At 42.2% G+C, this 12,849-nt stretch overlaps 2 protein-coding genes across 2 annotated transcripts; both read right to left on the bottom strand.

Moving 5' to 3' along the window:
- Nucleotides 1–7,871: 7,871 nt before the first annotated feature.
- On the bottom strand, nucleotides 7,872–8,510 carry LOC147441678 (ATP-dependent DNA helicase RRM3-like). Its single transcript, XM_086483467.1, has one exon. It carries the CDS (start codon nucleotides 8,508–8,510, stop codon nucleotides 7,872–7,874), a length of 639 nt encoding a protein of 212 aa, XP_086339593.1.
- Nucleotides 8,511–12,020: 3,510 nt separating this feature from the next.
- Nucleotides 12,021–12,619, bottom strand: LOC147441677 (uncharacterized). Its single transcript, XM_086483779.1, has 2 exons — nucleotides 12,431–12,619; nucleotides 12,021–12,362 (listed from the first exon to the last, which is right to left on the bottom strand). Exons 1-2 carry the CDS (start codon nucleotides 12,617–12,619, stop codon nucleotides 12,021–12,023), a joined length of 531 nt encoding a protein of 176 aa, XP_086339905.1.
- Nucleotides 12,620–12,849: the final 230 nt, after the last annotated feature.

Here is a 12,849-nt window from a genome sequence, read left to right as displayed (position 1 = left end):
TGATTCAAAGGTGTACCTCGAAAGAATGAGATACCGATCGTAGTGCTTCAAAGGGGTACCTTGCAGAAAACCACGAGGAGGGTTAGAGGTTTGTCAAGCTCAATGTACGTAATCATACAAGATGTCAATGTTATTAATTGTTTGTTGTTCCAAATTTTATGTTTCAAAAAAAAACAAAACATGCAAGTTTCCTTGCATGGGGGAGTTTGCACAGTCCTCCCCAATTTTATAATACGAGGGAACGTGCCATTCCCACGATAGCGTGCAATTCTCAGTGTGTTCATTAACTGCGTTCGCAGTGTCAAAAATGTCAAAAATCACAGAATGATAATGCGTACTCACCGCACGATTGAATGTCTGTCGTCGATGCACCTTGCATCAATGATGTTGGGCATCTCCTGCTCTTAACCCGCTGCTGCAAGAGACGACAATGGATAATGAAGGAGATAAGCTTGTGACTATATGGGTGGAGGAACTTTAGGAAGGAGCGGGAATTTTTATATTTCAGCTTGTGTCCTTTCACGGGGGAGTTTGCACAGTCATCCCCAATTTTTATAATACGAGGGAACGTGCCATTCCCACGGCAGCGTGCAATTCTCAATGTGTTCATTAACTGCGTTCGAAGTGTCAAAAATGTCAAAAATCACAAAATGATAATGCTTACTCACCGCGCGATTGAATGTCTGTTGTTGATGCACCTTGCATCAACGATGCTGGGCATCTCCTGCTCTTAACCCGTTGCAAGAGATGACAATGGAGAATGAAGGAGATAAGCTTGTGACTATTTGGGTGGAGGAACTTTAGGAAGAAGCGGGATTTTTATATTTCAGCTTGTGTCAATTCAAAGCCTATCAAAATTCACTCGTCGCTTCATACATCCAAATCTGGTGGAAGCAAGAACGATGGTGCTCAACTGTGAAAGGCACTTTGCATCTGATGAAAACAGCCAAGCACTTCCTGGCCCTAATCTTGTTGGGCATATCCTGCAATCAATGCATTCCAAGAGACTGCATCCTGGACATAAAGCTCGTCAAGAACTTGTTGTGCTTCGGAAAGTACACTACACTTGGCATACATGTCAACCAAAGCATTACCAAGCACGACATTTTTGTTGAACAGTCCCCGACTAACAAGCTCATCGTGAATTTGTTTTCTTGTGTCGACGTCTTTCAAAGTGTCACATGCCTTCAAAATGCAAGCATAGGTGACTGCATCTGGAGAGAAGCCCTCGCTTCGCATCCGCTGGAAACATCCCAATGCTTCTTGGCCCTGCCCCTGTTGGGCATAACCTGCAATCAATGCATTCCAAGAGACCGCATCTCGATCAGGAAGCTCGTCAAGAACTTGTTGAGCTTTCAAAAGTACACCACACTTGGCATACATGTCAACCAAATCATTGCCAAGCATGACAGTTCTTTACAACAGCCCCTGATTGACAATCTCATCGTGAATTTGTTTGCCCATACAATGTCTCACATAATGCCACATGCCTTCAAAATGCAAGCATAGGTGACTGCATCTGGAGAGAAACCCTCACTTCGCATACAATGGAAACAATTCAAAGCTTCCTGGCCCTGGCCTTGTTGAGCATGTACTGCAATTAATCCAGTCCAAGAGATGACATCTCGGTTGGGAAGCTCGTCCAGAACTTGTTGCTCTTTCCAAAATACACCATACATGTATACCAATGCATTGCCAAGCACGACATTCTTCTCCAACAACCTCTGACTAGCAATCTCGTCATGAATTTTTTTACCCAGATCAATGTCTTTGAATAATATCGCATGCCTTCAAGGCACAATCATAGGTGACCGCATCCGGAGAGAGGCCCTCGCTTCGCAAGCGATGAAAATAGCCCAGAGCTTCGTGACCCTGCCCATGTCGGGCATATCCTGCAATAAGTGCAGTCTGCTGACCGACGACATCCCGGACTGGAAGCTCATCAACAACTTGTTGTGCCCTGACAAGTGCACCGCACTTAACATACATACTGGCCAACAAGCTTTGTAACTTGCGAACTGCTTATGGAGAAGATCGAATTGGTCCTGAGTGTGCCACGTGGGTTACTGAGAGGCCAGGGATGTGATTTCCAAAACTTGTTGTGCTTTCCAAAGTACACCACAATTAGCATACATGTATACCAACGCATTGCCAAGCACGCCATTCTTCTCCAACAACCTCAATCATCATTTTTACTTTCTCTGGAAGGAGAAAATTCCACCTGTAATTACTAGCATAAACTACACTTAATTAAATAAACAATGAACACGGACCAACTTCTTTGTATTGCTTTCCATCACCAGATCGGGGTCCATGAGGTCGAACAGGGGAAACCCCCCGCAGCCAAGCTCAAGCAAGTCCCCGCCTCTATCGACTCCTACAAAGATGTTTCTTTCTCTGCTTCAGGCAACCTTCAACGAAGCAGCGCAACTGCTCTGAGAGCCAAGAACGATGGCAATGGATTCTCATCTTCCAGGCTTCTGTGACGACAATGAACCCATTTGCACTCACTTCCTTTGTGTGCATCAGCCTACAAAGGCTATACTCTATCTGTGCTTCCGTTTCCATGGTTTTCGGCTTTGCTTCACAAGAACAGGGGCTGTGAGGGCTCGACATGAGTGCGCTAAGGGAGACCATCTACCCCCTTGTACACACATGCGCCACCAAGAAAGACCTCCGTTCTGGCCGACAGCTTCTCACCCAGATGCTCTACAATGGCCTCAACACGGTGTCGGCATTAGTCGATCAGCTCATCCATCGTTTCGCTACATGTGGTACCTTGTGGAGAAGATCGAATTGCTCCTGAGAGCAACGAGAGGTTGATCAGAGGCTGCACGAGGGTCAAGTTATTCCAGGAGAGCTTTCTTTTGCCTGCGTTAAAAAAATCTTGAGAATCAGCCACGTGGACGATGTCCTCGTTGGACTAGCACAAAGGTCATCTTTGTGTCTCGTTGGATGTATGGGATTATTAGAAGTCGACAGTCAATAAACAAATGAGGTTATGTATGCTCATTGAAGCGAAGGCCAACACAACTCATATATTTGTTTCCGAATGCCGAAAAAATTATTTTGAATTGACAATGTGCAATCTGATGATGGGGATAAACCCTCAACACATTTGTATTGCAATCTTGCTTGAGAAGAGGCAACAAAGGTAACAAATTAACGACATCCTTACCGTGACCAAATTCAAGATGTCTGTAGAGAGAAAAGCTCATAACTCTTCAAGACAACGAACCTCTATCAAAATAATTTGTGGGTGATGTTGCAAGAACCAGGAAACCTAACTTTGCTACCCACAAAGAGAGAGCCCAAAAAATTTGAGGAAACTTCAAATTGCGACGAATTGAGTCAGAAAGCCAGCAAGCAAGAAAATGGCCAGAAAGAATTCACAAAAGGAAACCTGCAATCAGTGTATTCCAAGAGGCGACATTCCGGACAGGAAGCTCCTCAAGCACCTTTTGTGCTTTCTGGAAGCGCACCAAATTTGGCATACATATCGACCAAGACAGTGCCAAGCATGACATCTTTCTCAAGCGCACCACATTTCCATGCATATCAACCAAGACAGTGCCAAGCACGACATCTTTTTTCAACTGACTGACAAAAAATATAATTGTGAATTTTTGTGTCTAGATCAGCATCTTGCACCACATGCCTTCAAGATGCATCGTAGGTGATTGCATCTAGAAAGAGGGCCTCGTTTCACATCTGCTGAAAACAGACTAGAGCTTTTTGGCCCTGTCCCTGTGGGGAAAATCCTGCATTCGGTGCATTCCAAGAGTCCACACTCCGGTTAGGAAGCTGAAGACAGCCTAGACCTTTCTGGCCCTGCTCCTATTGTGCATATCCCACGACCAGAGCATTCCAATGCTTTGCATCCGTTGAAAACAGCCTAGAGCTTTCTGGCTCTGCTCTTGTTATGCACATCCCGCGTTCAGTGCATTCCAAGAGGTGATATTTTGGACATGAAGCTCCTCAAGCAATTTTTGTGCTTTGTCAAGCGCACCAATTTGGCATACATATCGACCAAGGCAGTGCCAAGAACAATATCTTTCTGGCCCTGGTCTTGTTATGCATAGAGCCACATGTCTTCAAGATGTATGCATAGGTGATTGCATCCGCTAAAAATAGACTAGAGCATCCTAAACTGAGTGCACTACAAGAGTCCACACTCCGGACTCTCGACGTTGCTATTGTTGTGCACATCCCGCAATCAATGCATTCCGAGAGACGACATTTTGGACAGCAAGCTCCTCAAGCACTTTTTGTTCTTTCTGAAGCGCACCACATTTGGCATGCATATCAACCAAGACAGTGCCAAGCATGACATCTTTCCCAAGCGCACCACATTTGGCATACATATCGATCAAGGCAGTACCAAGCACGACATCTTTTCTCAAGAGACTTTGACAAACAATATAATTGCCATTTTTGGTTCCCATATCGGCATCTTGCGCCACATGCCTTCAAGATGCATGCATAGGTGATTGCATCTGTTGAAAACAGACAAGATCTTTCTCATGTGGGGCAAATCTTGCAATCAGTGCATTCCAAGAGTCCACACTGTGGATAGGAAGCTGAAATCAGCCTAGAGCTTTCTGGCTTGTTCTTGTTGTGCGTATCCCACAACCAATGCTTTGCATCCATTGAAAATATCCTAGAGCTTTCTCTTGTAGGGAAAATCCTGCAATTGGTGCATTCCAAGTGTCCACACTTTGGATAAGAAGCACCTCGAGCACTTTTTGTCCACCACGTGGAGCAATGGCGAAGCAGATTTTCAAATGGGGATGTATTTGGAATGCGACATTCCATATAGGAAGCTCCTCAAGCAATTTTTTTGCTTTCTAAAGCGCACCACATTTGGCATACATATCGACAAAGATAGTGCCAAGCATGACATCTTTCCCAGGCGCACGAGATTTGGCATACATATCAACCAAGACAATGCCAAGCGCGAAATCTTTTTTCAACAAACTCAAACAAACAATATAATTGTGAATTCTTTTGCCCAAATCAGCATCTTGCGCCACATGCCTTCAAGATGCATGCGTAGGTGATTGCATCTACTGAAAACAGTCTAGATCTTTCTATTGTGGGATAAATCTTGCAATCTCGCTATATAAATTTGAATCCATACGATAGATAAAATATGTCACCAAGGCATTGCCAAGCATGACATCTTTTCTCAACAGCCCTTGACTAACAATATTTACCTGAATGTTTATGCCCATATCAGTATCTTTCATAGAGTCACATGCTTTCAAGGCATTGCCAAGCACAACATCTTTTCTCAACATCCCTAACCAATAATATCAGCCTGGATGTTTATGCCCATATCAACATCTTGCATAGAGCCACATGCCTTCAAGATGAACTCGTATGTGATTGCATCAAGAGAGAGGCACTCGCTTTAAATAGCCTAGAGATTTTTTTGCCCTGCTCCTGTTGTGCGTATCCCATGACCTGTGCATTCCAAGAGACGTCGTTCCAAGTGATTCTTACGACACATTGCAAGTGATGACATCCCGGAGAGAATGCCCATCAATAACTTTTCATGCTTTCGTGATGGTACCACATTTGGCGTACATATCAACCAAAGCATTACATGGCATGACATCCTTCACCAAGAGCATTGGGGGTAGACGTACTGCTTGCGAGGATTCATTGCACGTTGACACTAATGGACTGATGCTGCTTGCGAAAGTGATGATCAAATTCGTTATATAAATTTGAATGCACGCAAGGCACGCCAATCACGACATCTTTTGTCAACGGCCCCTGACTAACAATATCAGCCTGAATGTTTATGCCCATATCAGCATCTCACATAGAGCCACATGCTTTCAAGGCAGTGCACGAAATCTTTTCTCAATAGCCCCTGACTAACAATATCAACCTGAATGTTTATGCCCATAACAGCATCTTGCATAGAGCCACGTGCCTTCAAGATGCACATGTATGTGATTGCATCAGGAGAGAGGCCCTAAAGTTTGGCCCTTTTTGGAACAGATAGCATTCGTGCTTTTGGTAACTTGGTTGGAATCTAGTATAAGGTTGAGCTATTGGCCCTGCTCCTGTTGTGCGTATCCCGCAACCTGTGCATTCCAAGAGACGTCGTCCGGATTCGTTATATAAATTTGATGCACGCGATCGATAAAATAAGCTGGGTGCAAGACGCCACGTGGAAGAATCTCCACCCAGAAATTTAAATTTGCTTTCTACGCTAACGAAGTAACAAGTGACAAAATCACAAGGCCTGACAATAGATGAAACGAATTAAGAACATGGAAGGGAAACACAAAGGTACAAGGATGGAAGTCACATTGATCGAGAAAGTGATTTGCAGATTACATTACAGAATGTCGGCCTCGATGAAAGATTGAAGAGTAGCAAAATTGTGTCTTCTTAGGATAAAGGTAGGCATAGAATATGGAAACATGGTTTGTTTTTGTGGAGAGGATGAGGGAAGGGAGAGATGATGGGAAAAAGGGGGGGAGGGAGGGAGGGAGGTATAAGAATCATTTAGGAATGATTAGATGTGTGGATGAATGATCGGACCAGAAGCAAAACCATGTGCCTGCGATGAATGATGCAGGGGGATTTTTAATCCAAACATGATCGAGCTTTGAGTTGTACACAGTGGTCACATCATGAATTTGTTGTGTGTAGCCATGTGCTTGGAGCTTCTCCTCCAAGTAACGATATTGATTGTTTGTGGGCTCATTGTCTACATTAAAGTCTCCCATGATGACACTCATTCGTGTAGGATGGGATTGTTGTAGCAAGGTATAGAGTTGTGTGACCAATGCGGTTGAAGATGTGTTTGGTGATTTGTAGACGCATATGATTTCCCAATCAAGGTGTTCATGAATGGCTAATATAACTTGAATGATTTCTATCCCTCGAGCTAGCAATGTTTTTGCAGAGTGGAGCTTGATGGAACGTGATGAAACTTTGGTGCAAGATCATTGGAAGGATTTTTTTGCTTTGTTTCTTGGAGGCATAGAACGTCAGAACTTGTAAAATTCAAATTGTCTTTGATATGTTTGAGATATTTGTGACTAGAAACGATGTTCAATGATTGAATGATATGATGTGTGCGTTTGTATGCGAATGGAAATTTTGTCAAATACTCCCATTTGGCATCATTGTTGAGGCGGTCAAGCTCATCAAGCACAATTTTGTCGACTTTGATTTGAGCTGGATGAATCGGATTGAGAATGTGGAGGTTTGATGGATCTTTGATGCCGAAAAGAGCAGTGTAAACCAATCCGCGTGAGTTTATTGATGTTGGATCAAAGGCTACTATGCTCATTGTCAAGCCTTGTGACCTATGGATAGTGCGTGCATTCGCTGCTTGTATTGGAAACTGAGTTCGAGAGACAGTGTTCCATGCATTTTTACCAACTTGAAATTCTTTTGTTGTTTGAAAAATTGGTGTCCACTGAGGGCCAATGGGAATCGTATTAAGGTGCTGGTTCACATGTCGTTGTTTGGAGCCTGTTGAGGAATCAAAAAACTCTATCCATGCAATAGGACAGTTAGCTCTACTGTCCACAAGCTTCAGAATTCCATCTGCGCCATTCACAAGACCGTCGGAAATATCGATATTGCCACCACAAAGCTCGACAATCATTCATGCTTTAAGCTCCAAGGTTGAGGACAAGCCTGCTGTGTTTTATGGGTTGTTTGGAACAACAAGGTTTTTGGAGCAAGTTTTATGGTGGTTGTCTCTCGCATGGATGATGTATACGTGAGTAGGCAATTCCTCAAAAAACAAGTTGATTATGTGAGTCCTTCAAGTTATTGGTGAAGTATAAATGGGGTGTTGTCAATTTGTTAAAGACCTTGTTGGTATGGTTGGTATTCTAGAGCAACAAATCCTCGGTTGTGTGTTTTGCTTTGCGTATTCTATTGAGAATGGCAATGAAGTCATTATCTGATTGACGCATTGTTTTTGTGAGCTCGTGGCATTTTACATGGGTGAGCCAGAATGAAGGCGAGAGCAGTTGCAGAGAATCCTGTGGCTTGCTGAATACCCAACGATCTCGAACCGAGCTTGCTTGACACAGGTCACCACAGAAGATGACATCTAGACCACCGAATGGTTGTATGTGATTGTGCTTAATTGATCGCAGCCTTGTGTCTATGATACGCAAGAGTCTATTCCCAATCAAAGATGCCTCATCAAACACAACAAGCTTGAGGTTTCTATACAGTTGTGAGAGCTCGGCAAGGCTCTCATAAGAAAGAGAAACATTTGGTTGGAAGACAAGGGGCAAACGCAATGCTGAGTGAATCGTTGTCCCTCCAAGGTTGAAAGCTGCTTTTCTTGTATATGCCATTAGCAATGTCGAGGGAAGATGAACATCTAATTCAAGGGAGGCATTGTAGTGACGAATCAAGCCTTGCACGATTGCTTGTAAAGTGAAAGTTTTTCCCGTTCCTGCACCACCAGTCAAAAAGAGATGGATTGGTTGAGTTGGCTGCAAGCGCTTTCTAATCATAATGTCGTAAAAAAGGGAACGTTGCTCGATGTTCAACTTGGACACAAGTGAGTGATACTCCTCGTTGCATAATGCCAATTTTCAAAATGTTGGTAAGGATCTTGTAGTGTGCTTGCTTGGTTGAATATCAAGTGCCAACTCATATTTGTATGACTCGCCAGGCTTAGATCTTGAGGATGAGGGCAATGAGAGTGTGTTTGAGGTTGCTGCACGAAGTTCTAGCTTACAATATTTTTGACGATTGTCATCTATAATTGCATAGTTTGTGGTATATTTGTCTTTCAAACAATCAACACTTGTCTCAAAGGTTTTCTCATGGCCCGTAAATGGAAGGAACAATAAGCAAAGCTCATGAAAATGCCTCTCTGCATCATTCTCCAGAATGAAGTTAGCATATCATATGACTCGAGGGTTCTTAGACTTGTGGGTAGAGCCACGCACGCACCGGTAGTTGCTTGCATAATCAGCCAAACATATGTGTGCAAGGTTGTCTGGACGATGGGTGTACTTGATGACAATATCGTTAAAGAAATTGTCAGAATCATCAGGATTCAAAGTATTCAATGTAGCTCTTCTTTTCAACAACAATGTGTTGTCTTTCGAAATCTGCATTGACGAACACGAATTGTCTGCTCGCACTATGTAAGGGTAATGAAAGAGAAATGTATGTGGCTTGCTGTGATGTCATCTCTTGTGTATTGATCAAAGCACTGCCAATTTTTTTCAACCGATTCAACGTTGACACACTTGTCTTCTTGCAATCTTGCAATATGTGCTCGATTGTTTTGCTTGTGATCGAATCGTTTTTAGTCATGTATGATGTGCAATATGCAGCAGCGCCATGGCCATTGAATATAAATTGAATGTCAATGTTTGCATCCCATAGACTGCACAACTCTTTGTTAAAATTGTTTGTGTAAATGTCCTTTGGATGTCTTTTCAAGAGTAGTGTTGGCTCTGTGATGCTCACCGAAAGCGACTTAATGTACACTTCTTCCGTCATTCCCAAAGAGGTCAACCATTCATCATACGACGCTTCTGAATCATGTCCAAGAGCAAGCAATTGATCGTCAATGCACTTTTTGTAGGCTAACAATGCGTCTTTCTCTATCTATGCCACTATGACTGGATATAGAATCATAGTTTCTCGAGAGGGTGGACGCGGAAAACCAAAAACTTTTATGTTTTTTGCATGTTTTACGATGGTAATGGGCTTGCACGCTTTTGAAAAACTCTTCTAACAAATTCTTGTTGGTAGCAATATGTATGTCGATAAAATGTATTGTATCATTATTCGGCGCTACACCAAAGAGAGGTGCATGTTTTACCCAAAGCAATCCATGATCATGCTGACTTCCTCTATTTTGAAACTCGGTCACAAAAAAGTAATCCATCAACTCACCAAGGATGGCATTGTTGCGTTTCAATTCCGTTTTCATTGCTTGAAATCTATGGACGTAGTATCGCGCTGTTGTTAACAGGATTAGAACGTACAAGTGCACGAATGAATGAGGCTTTGGTTGGGTAATCTGTTTCTTTAATATGAGGATTCAATGCACACAAATATCTTTTCAAAGGGTCCCATCTTTGCTCAGCACATGAAAATGTTACAAAGAAAGTCGGCTGGCCCAATTGACGAATCATTGCAAACACGTTTCGCTTAAGCTTCACCTTGTAATCGATTGAAGTGCGTAGTGATTGGAAGTTGTGGTACCCTAGCTCGGATGAAAGCAACTGCTCTATGTTAGTGCTAGCTTGAATATCTTTTTCTTGTAATTGCTTGCCACATAGTTTTCCCTTGCTTAAGTGCACCCATATAGATCCAAGCACTTTCGCAATAATAATTTTCATTTTTTTAAAGGACAAATTTTCAATGTTGCTTGCAAATTGTCTATCCACATTTTTAAGCTCCCATTGTGCTACTTTTTGGTATTTTTTCTTCTCCAACACATGATACTTTCTTCTTTGACCAAAAAACAATGTTGGGAATGACAACTCCTCACAAGATGCATCATCGAAAATGCTTAGAGGGTTGAATCCCTCACAAGGTGCTATACTTGCAACTTGTGAATTATGGTCCACAACTTGTTGAGCGGAGTAGATACCGTACACCAAAGTGTCTGTAGAATCATTCTCGTCTTCAAGATCTTCTTGGTGTGGACTACGACACACATCTGCATGGATTGTGAAACTAGATGACCAAGACATATCGATAGAAACACCATGCTCAATGTACAAGGAAGTGCTCAATAGGTCAACCAAAGCTTGAAGTACACAATTTGGCTGCACAATGCCACTCAAGTAAGCATGATCATAATCAAGCTTGCGCTTAATCTCAACTAGAATTGAAGCTTGATCACTAGAGAAGCGTGGCAACACTCTTTGTACTCTTGACAAGTCTACCATTACATTCGCAATGCTTGTGCGTAAACCAAATTGACCTTCAAAGTTGAGTTCTCGAATTTGTGCGAATGGTATGCGCAAAGATACAAGACGACTCTCTACTGAATTCAACCTTTCTACACTAGATATTGACACTAAAAGTTATCTCTCTTCTCATGCAAAATAGTGGTTCCTCTTGTTTCTTCAATGCGACCTTGCACAAGTGACACACTCAAAGCACCTTATCGTCAACCACCACGATTGATTTTATTTTTTTAAGAAGCAATAACTCCACCTTTGACATGCCATGCAAACTTTGACGAAACATAAGTGAACCACATGAAGCACAATCAAAAGAAGGGGTATCCTCGATGATCTTCGCATATTGTGAAGTTCTACTAGATGAAACTATAGAGATTCTTTGATGTGTTCGAGATGACTTGGACATATTGTAAATTTTGGTTGTTGTGACTTGCTTAAGGGTAAAGGTGTTGGGGTATAGACTCAAGAAAATAGATGCAACTTGCTGGTTGTCGACAAGAGTAGCTAGAGACAAAGTAGCCTCTTTAGTCCATACACATCGTCTACGTTTAGGACGGTCAAAACCACCAGGAAACCATAAAAATTCACCATGCAAACTCAACAAAACCAAAGATGGCAAAGTGGATGAAAATGGACAGTCATGCGCAGCAAAGGAGCGAGCTTCACGTATAGCCTCACCTTGGTAAAAGTAAAGTTCACATGCATCAGAAAACATCCTGCACATTATACCAACCAAGTGCACGCTCAACATCATTGAGGATTGGCACTAGACAAGAGAGATATTATAAATTCTCTTTGATCAAAAGAGGGCGATTGAAGACTTATGATCCAAGGCTGCACCCAAATTTTCAAAATGTCTTCATTTTTTAATGTTATTTGCTCCACAATAACATCAACAACTTTAGACTCAAGAGATTGCAACGAGAGGCTCAAGTTAAAAAGGTGAAGTAAGCTTAGCAAAACATCTTTGTTGTTCGAAAAATTACATATAAATATGGGATCAAGGTACAATCTTTTACTTTCTGCCCACAAAATGAGATCACTTGCCATTTTACAAAAAGTATAGTGTAACAAAGAGAAACACAACTAAGCACCTTTGAAAGTAGTGACCTGACCCGACTTGTCAATAGTGAACCAACCAGCCTTCTTAAAGTTCAAGAGCGAAGATTTTAAATCCACCAAGCTTTGCTCAAAGAGATGCAGAAATGGACGAGAGAATCCAAGCACAGAGTCGACTACAGCACCTTGTAAAATAACACCGACAGCCTCTCCATCTTGAGGATATAATTTGGCAGGTAACACTGGTTGCTTATTGATTGTAGATTGTCTTCCACAAGAGTAGCAAAATGGGTTGCTAGCTTTGCACGTGCCACAAGAAAACTCCACATCCAAGCTGTTCACACTTACAATCTCCAAAGTTCCAAACACCTACCAATTTCACATTTACCAATGAGAAGTATAGCGATTTTTATTTGATATGCAATCAAAAAAATTACCTTCTTCCCAAAGCCTAAATTCGAGACTTGTTTATGCAAGTAGTCTTGAAAGACATCAGCCAATGAAGGAGGCAATGGACACAAGATTGTAGCATCGACGACACTTAGAGTGTTCGATAGGTGCTTGAAGACGTTGATGTTATGAGCAACACAAGTGTAGAATCCCTTTTCTTTGACCTCGTTGACCATAAGTTGATAGTTGAGGCGCCGTGTTGGGACAAAGAGAAGCTGCCGTAAAACAACCTCAGAAAAAAGATACGCACTACTACTTTAAAGGCTGGTTAACACTTACACTAGCTCCCATCAGCAACAGTCAATCGAAAACTAGGAGTGCCATCACTTCTAGTTGCATTTTCTATTTTGACGACAATGAACACAATAGCCGACACCGACTCGTTAGCATTACAAATTTGGGCCAA

This window comes from Adiantum capillus-veneris, chromosome 15 (genome assembly GCF_014529385.1).
Source record: "Adiantum capillus-veneris isolate H3 chromosome 15, ASM1452938v2, whole genome shotgun sequence".
NCBI classification, from domain to species: Eukaryota; Viridiplantae; Streptophyta; class Polypodiopsida; order Polypodiales; family Pteridaceae; genus Adiantum; species Adiantum capillus-veneris.
This window is presented reverse-complemented; position numbering and strand designations above follow the sequence as displayed.

Bases quoted from the DNA above. Each gene is read 5' to 3' on its own strand.
- LOC147441678 (XM_086483467.1), bottom strand. From the start codon at position 8,510: ATGATTAGAAAGCGCTTGCAGCCAACTCAACCAATCCATCTCTTTTTG.
- LOC147441677 (XM_086483779.1), bottom strand. From the start codon at position 12,619: ATGGTCAACGAGGTCAAAGAAAAGGGATTCTACACTTGTGTTGCTCAT. The intron at 12,363-12,430 runs GTAATTTTTTTG...TGAAATTGGTAG, and splicing joins ATTTAGGCTTTGGGAAGAAG to GTGTTTGGAACTTTGGAGAT.